Source organism: Carassius carassius, chromosome 40 (assembly GCF_963082965.1).
Source record: "Carassius carassius chromosome 40, fCarCar2.1, whole genome shotgun sequence".
NCBI lineage: Eukaryota > Metazoa > Chordata > Actinopteri > Cypriniformes > Cyprinidae > Carassius > Carassius carassius.
In genome coordinates, this window is record NC_081794.1 from 14,593,782 (window position 1) to 14,601,483 (window position 7,702).

The 7,702-nt window shown below is 35.9% G+C and overlaps 1 protein-coding gene across 2 annotated transcripts; it reads right to left on the reverse strand.

Moving 5' to 3' along the window:
• Window positions 1-4: 4 nt before the first annotated feature.
• LOC132122194 (nucleoside diphosphate kinase A-like) lies at window positions 5-5,904 on the reverse strand. 2 transcript variants are annotated; one of them, XM_059532166.1, is made up of 5 exons: window positions 5,771-5,904; window positions 5,019-5,151; window positions 934-1,035; window positions 681-793; window positions 5-344 (listed from the first exon to the last, which is right to left on the reverse strand). In XM_059532166.1, the coding sequence occupies exons 2-5, from the start codon at window positions 5,145-5,147 to the stop codon at window positions 227-229; spliced, it is 462 nt and encodes a 153-aa protein (XP_059388149.1). In that variant the 5' UTR covers window positions 5,148-5,151; window positions 5,771-5,904; the 3' UTR covers window positions 5-226. The 2 variants fall into 2 exon arrangements, with proteins under 2 accessions (XP_059388149.1, XP_059388148.1); XM_059532165.1 differs by lacking the exon at window positions 5,771-5,904 and adding an exon at window positions 5,228-5,476.
• Window positions 5,905-7,702: the final 1,798 nt, after the last annotated feature.

Sequence of the window (7,702 nt, forward strand, 5' to 3'; positions counted from 1 at the left end):
CATGTCAAAGTGGCTTTAACATTTGTTTTATTATATAGTATCAGATCACTGTGGCTGTCGTTTGAACTCATGGGATAGAAACGATTTTTGGTCTAATTGTAAAGACAAACAGCAGAAACAGTGGGAATAAACAAACAGCAGAAACAGTGGGAATAAAAATGAAAATGAGCGGATTTAAATCAGAAGCACCCGGGAGGGAGAGAAGTGCAGAAAAAGAAGAAAGCGTTCAGCCATTGAGCCAGCTGTCCTGACATTTGGTGTAGTCACAGATCTCCTCTGGGTTGAACCACAGGTTGATCTCGGCGTTGGCACTTTCGACAGAATCACTGCCGTGAATGATGTTCCTGAAGTGAAAGCAATTTAATATTAGAAAAAAAACTATTGCAAATAAATATGTACCAGACAAAGATAGTTTGGGGTTGGTAAGGATTTTTTTATGTTTTTGAAAGAAGTCTTTTAATGCTCACCAAGGCTTGCTTGCTTCATTTATTATATAAAAAAATAAACGGTAAATATGTAATATTGTGTTTAATATATTAAATGTAACATTCAGACAATTATTTTGCATTCTCTACACAAGAAAGAAATGTATTAATTTTTCAGGCTCTTCTTTATAAAGCATATGCTGTTTAAAACGCAGTCATCAAAATGTTATTTTAGAATACAATGCAAGATCTTACCGGACAACCTGAACACAAAAGTCACCTCGGATAGTCCCAGGCTTGGAGTCGACGGGATTAGTCTCACCGAGCATTACTCTGCCGGTTTTTATAACGTTAAAACCCTCCCACACCTAAAAATATATCACAGAAATAACATTAGTGACCTTCATAAAATGAATGAAGAATATTTATTAGCAATAAGCCAGAAATTGTATTCAATTCAAAGTGCCCTAGAGTCGCACTCTGGGGAAAATAATATAAATGGGTTTACCATGGCAACCAAAGGGCCAGAGGACATGAAACTGACAAGTCCTGGGAAGAAAGGCCGATCCTTCAGATCACAGTAGTGCTGTCTCAGAAGATCCTCATCGGCCTGCATTGAAGACAAGCGTACAAAACATGAACAAAAAAGCCTAAAATTGTTTTGAGAATTAAAGGTAATCTCTAATCGCAATAAAATCCTTTTGACCAACTTTTTTGTGACAGAGTTTAAGGCAATATTTACTGTAATGTGATGGTCACAATTGGATATATATAGCAGGTGCAACTTTGCAGACCAAAAGAGCCTATAATTGGTTTAACCCTTAGAAGACAAGCTCTAAATAGAGCTTCCCACATTTAGAAACTAAAATATAGTAGGTTTTTAATCAGTTAAGTAATTTAAATTAAGAAAATAAATGTAAAAGGCAGTTATAAATAGTTATCCTTTTTTAAACATTCATTAAAATTATTTTGAATATATAAATATTTGGTAACGCTTTATAATAGGTAACACTTGTTAACTATTAACTACGACATTTTTCTCAAATTCTTAATTTGCTGCTTATTAATAGTTAGTAAGGTAGTTAAGTTTAGGTATTGGGTAAGATTAGGGATGTAGAATAAGGGCAAGTAGAATAAGGCTTATGTTCTTAATTACCACTAATACATGGCTAATATTCTAGTAATATGCATGCTAATAAGCAACTATTTACCTATTACCTATTCTAAAGTGTTACCAAATATTTATATACATAAATAGCCTCTATCTCTACCATCTAACATTTCATTAAACTAAAACAATTTAAAATGGGGGGGGGAAACTCATTATGAAATAAATGTTTTTCTCAAATACATGTTGGACACAGTTATTGGCACCCCTAGAAGTTCTTTGAGTAAAATATCAGTGAAGTATATTCCCATTCATATTTACAATTTTGAGCATACCAGGGTGCTTATGAACATGAAATCATCCAGCCATGGCTTCTTGTTTCACAGGAATATAAATAGGACAGGAAAAAAAAGGCCAATTTCCCTTAATCATCCATCACAATGAGAAAAACCAAAGCATATGTGACCCTGGACCACAAAACCAGTCTTAAGTCGCTGGGGTATATTTTTACCAATAGCCAAAAAAATCATTGTATGGGTCAAAATGATTGAATTCCCAATCAACAGAAAATGTTACAAGTCTGCCTGGAAGATGACAGTTGTCTATATTGTCAAGATGGGTTTGGTGCACACAGGGATAAAAGTACCCCATGTGTACAATGAAATATGAACTGCTGTATTTTTAATGTTGTGGACCTATATTTCTGCTGGAGGTCCTGGACATCTTGTTTAGATACTTGGCATCTTTAATTTTATCAAATACCAACAGACAAAAAAATCAAAAAGTGACTGACTCTGTTATAAATCTTATAATTGGCCATGTTTGTATCTTCCAACTGGACAATAATACAAAAACGTGTAACTCGTGGTCACTTGTGATTTTGCCAAGTAAGACATGTTCCTGGATCAAACCTAATCCTATCCATGATTTATTCCTAAAATCAGAGGGAAGTGATATGAATATGAATAGCAAGGGTGTAGAAGCATCTAACCCTGTTTGTAAGCTTAAAACTGACATTTCTCAAAAATCGATCCCTCAGTTCTGATTGGTTGACTTTAATGTTGTTTCTGGATTAACAAGGATGTTGGATCCAGGAACTTGTTGTACTTGGTGAATGCACGTTCACCGTCACTCGTATAGTGATTGAATGGGGAAAAATGCAACACTCAATATGGCCGCTCAATCGCAGGAAACCCCGCCTTCTGAATGAAAAAGCAAATCGCCAATTGGTAAAGTCAGCGCGTCACTGCAGCTGCTGTTAGAAGTTCCAGTTGCTATAAAGAGTTGCACTTGCATGCCTGAGCGGCGTTTCAAAGATGGCCACTGAGTGACATGACTTGTCTTAAATGTGCTGTATGTAGGATTGACACCGAGTGGTTGAACTAGGTATTACAGTCCAAATTCGAATTATTGGAGAGGGGTTTGTTTCACCCGGCCCCTCCTCCTCATGCTGCGTACCAGGCAGGTTTTTGAGCCTGTAAGTCACGACTTCAAACCACGGCTCACGACTTTGTAGCATTCCAGGCAAGTCATGCCAAACTTCCTGAGCGCAAGGAATTGAAGCTAGATTATACATTTTATTGTAATTTTATATTGTCCTAAAATCGTTTTTTCAATGTGTACCACTTGCATAAACACTGCATCTGTAGGCAGTATTATCCGTAGGGGCTGCCATTGTTGTTTCGCGGGTTATATGACGTCAGAGCTCGGAACTGGGAGTACATCGATCTAGTAGGAGTTCACGGGTGGGAAGTCACGGGTTTGACTGTAGTTCCAGTGCACTTTCACGGGTAAGGTTTGAAAAACACGGGATCAGACTGCAGGTTGCCAGATTGACGACCCCAACAGAAATGAGCAAACTTGATGATGAATGAAATGAAATATACAGTGTTTTCTTCTAACTGGCAACCCGGGGTGCCGAAATAAAATTGGGTAAACTGGCAGTGAGATGGTTTCACAAACCAAAAACGAGACTGACATTCCGGCCCGGAGCGCACATTTTCAAAGGAGAATAACTGACTGTAGCATTGTTTTTCAGATAAGTAAATATGTTAACTTAAATATATGCAAACATATTATGGTATTTGTATACTTCTAGAGTCAAAAATTTACATACAGCACCTTTAAAACGACTCTGGTATTAGCAAGGCTGTCCTTAGGGGTGCACCCGTTTTGGGTGTTTAAATTTTTATCTACTGAAAGCTTCAATTGCAGTTAATTATTTATCATGCTATACATGCAAACTAATGACTGCATTGTTAAAGCCATACCTTGCGTCTCAATGTGCCTACTTACTGTATACACCCTTAAAGTATGTACTCTTTTGGTGAAGAAATAGTACACACTTTTGAGTGTGTAGTAGAAGAGTAGGCAAGCTTTGGGGCATACTATCACGTCACAACTACGTCTTTAACAGACCGCTCGGTCGCATAATTACACGCATCCTGTCACTGTCAGAGGCCTGTCAATCATCTCGTTACAGATAACATCTACATTTCATTTGACTTCCTACCGTACTGGGGAGAAAATAAGTAGCTTGTTGATCTGCCAGTCACGGGTCTTTCATGCAGAGAACTCTTCTCATATTTTCTGCATAATGATGCATTTAAAAGTTAATGGATTGTGGGCAATTTTAGCCGTTAGAGTGTGCATTGATCCACACTTCAAAAATCGACCTGAAATAGTGGACCATCCGGGAACTTTTGCCATACTCTTTTCAACATACTATGCTTTGGGACACACTTATTCTAATCTTAAATACTATTAGGATGGAGAGTATGAACATTGAGACGCAGGCATGCTCTTTTGTTTGTTGTCAAACGGTTGACCACTGCTTTGTGTATCCTGTCACGAAATGTGGCTAAAAGTCCTACACGATTAAGGTGTTTACATGTCCATACTGCACTTCAGTAACGTGACTAAAATAGGAATACTCCACATGTCTAAACTGTATTTGTGTTTAGATTAAGTAAGACTTTTGCCAGATTAAGATAATTAAAAATCTCTGTTTACATGGTTAATTCTTAATCAGAGTATTGTCTTAATCATGTTAAAATCAGAATAAGGGTGCGTGTAAAACGTTGTCCATGTACTCTGAGAGTTGAGCAGTGATGTATGTTTAATTGTGAAAAATATTCTACCCTTACGAAAATGAATCATGTTTTTTTCTATCTTTTATTTTTATTATAGTTAAATTATAGTAGCCATGTATTAGTACCAACTAATATTTTTTATAACCACAGTTTTACGAGCCTACAAATACCATGGATAAACTTTATTAACCGGGGTTTTTTTTTTTTTTGTATTAAAACCATGGTCATTTTTCATTAGGTATACATGTTAAACAAATCTGTCACTTTCACCAGACACATGTAACTGTCAACAATAAATGCCAAATGACGCACTCTCAGTGAGCTGTTTTACTATTAAAAGGAAAGGCAGGTTCTATCTAAACGATTGAGAGTAGAACTGTTAATTCTATTTACCTGGATTAACTTCATAGCAACTAACTTGAAGCCCTTCTGTTCGAAACGCTTGATGATCTCTCCGATAAGTCCCCTCTGCACTCCATCAGGCTTGATGGCAATGAACGTGCGCTCTTCATTTCCAGACATTGGGCTAAAAATCAAAACAACTACCCGTAAAACACACAATAAGAAAAACAGTTGCAACACAGAAGTGCATTCAAACTTACACCGTCGCACATTTGGCACACTGGGTTGCAGGTGTGGAGGGGGGTTTGGCAGATGAAACCCCTGACCCCATCACTAATTACATGTCAAGTGACAGTGAGATCCTTCCTTCCCCGTCTTAACCTGTATTGACGGCTTTCTGTAGCCTGACAGCTTAACCCGTGAATAGTGGTCTGATCTGATCTGCTCTCCTCACGCATCCGGTCCCAGCACATTATCTAATCACGTTTTCATTTGAACAAACTTTATTTAGCCATATATATAATTTCCATTTGAATGCGACTTTCACATTCAAGCTTATTTAAACTCCACTTCTAGAAAACGATTATTTTTTTTAGCTATAGTCTCAATATATTTGGTAAACTGTTGCGCTCACGTTTGTTTATCAAATCGGAGGACGCACTTATTTGAAGTACTGCAGCTGCGCGTAGGCAACATACCAACCATTTCAAATTTACCAGGCCACTGAATTACAGCATTGACATGTCACATCATTAACAATAACAGTAATAAGATATTTGATTGATTCAAAATAATTTCCTTACAATTTCTGAATGCAGTCGACGAGTCTGAAGTTGATTCCTCACGCATGTGCTTTCACTAATCCATGATCATCCGCAGTAAGTGTTTTATGTCGGTGGGCGGAGACTGAGTCCAGTGCTGTGGCACTCGGTGATTTTTAATCTGTTAACATGCATTATTTTTAAAATAACAAATTTATAATAATAATAATAATAATAATAATACACAATAATACTTTTAAATTAAGATTTTATTATAAAATTATAAGATGTTTTTATTTCAGTTTTTTTAATTATTTATTTCTATTCTTTTTTATTTTGTATGCATCTCTATTTATAAATGCATTAATAATTGAAAATTTTCTTGGATGTTTTCTACTTTGCCTAAAGTGTAACTTTAATATATTGTCAACATTATTTTTAACTGAGCTTTAATGAGTTACAGTGCTTCTAATGTGTAATTGCATATCAGAATGCATTATGCAATCATAGAAACATTGCAAAGCACATTAGAAAACGATAAAATATTGGATTCGTTAAGTAAACCCAGAGCAATTTATCCACAGGGCACTAATCTAACAGCACAGGGCCAGCAAAGGACTGATCAGAGCTCCAGTTATGCCAAGCATTACATTCTGTACATTCATGGTCATTATCTGTACAACATATTTCCCTGGTGTGAGATTTGGACCCATTAGACCATCTGTACAGTGAAGAAATATGCAGCAAATCCCTCAGCATCATATACTGACTTAATTCTCAGGGAATCACTTCACCGCAGTCATGTCAGTACTTACTGCACTTCCACACACTCTTTGCCGCAGTTCCATTAAATGTTTTATGCAACTGTCGGTTCAGTATCTAATGCACAGTGTAGAGACACATTTGGCTCTTGTTCTCGTAACAGTATTATTTGATCATTAGTAGAGTATTTTGATAACTTGCAGTGAAGGCATGCAAGGCAGTTAATTTCAACCTTGTGTAAAGAGCCTGGGCATTTGGATGACAGTTGTTCCTGGCAATTAAATGTTACAATTTAGTGACTTTTAAGTCTCAGTCCTCTTCAATAAAGTATTGCACTACTGACAATGTAATGCAAAGCAGGACTGTGGAAACAAGTCTTTATTGCTCATAAAAACAAGTGCCCTTTTTATATTGGTCAAATTGAAAATCCTGGGATCTGTTTTAAACCTGTTTTGTTAATTATTTATTTTTTTGGTCAACAATAGTTAATAGTATATTTAAAAATGGTATAGTGTTGGGAATATTTTCTGACTGCTCAATTTATTTTGGTTTTTAATTATATGTGTATAAAAAAATTCAAGAAAACAGAATTTAATGTTTTGGGGAAAATAAATATATTTGATTAATATTAAATCAAAATGTAGGATTTTACCAAATCGTAAATATAATGAGCTTGTCTAAAGTAATAATTTTCTAATGCAACTCTGCAGTCATATACACATAAGGAAAAAAGAAACAGAGAAGTAAAAAAGAAAAAAAAACACTGGTTTTTATGTACCATTGATCAATAATGCAGTATGTGGAACTTTTCATATAAAATATATACAACCCTACAGAAGTTTTAGTGTTCTATGTCTGTTATCCATTTCAAATATGACCCTGAAATGACAAAAATGACTGCTCTGTACACTTTTAGCAATAATTCATGTTTGTATTCACAACCCATCATTCTTATTTGCAGTCAATGCAGTTTTGTCAACAGAGGGATTTGTGATGCTGACCCTGAGAAAAAGACAAGAAACAAACAAGTCGAATGCCCCCAGTAACCCAAACATTCACACTGTGCAATGGCATTGGTAGTCATATTACTGACCAACATTTTTGTACCAAAAGTTTGACCACCCCCAAAACATCAATTTGCTGAATATTTTCTCACATACAGGCTATCCTTAACTCATATATTAATATAGATGAGTTTGTTTCCTCATTGGA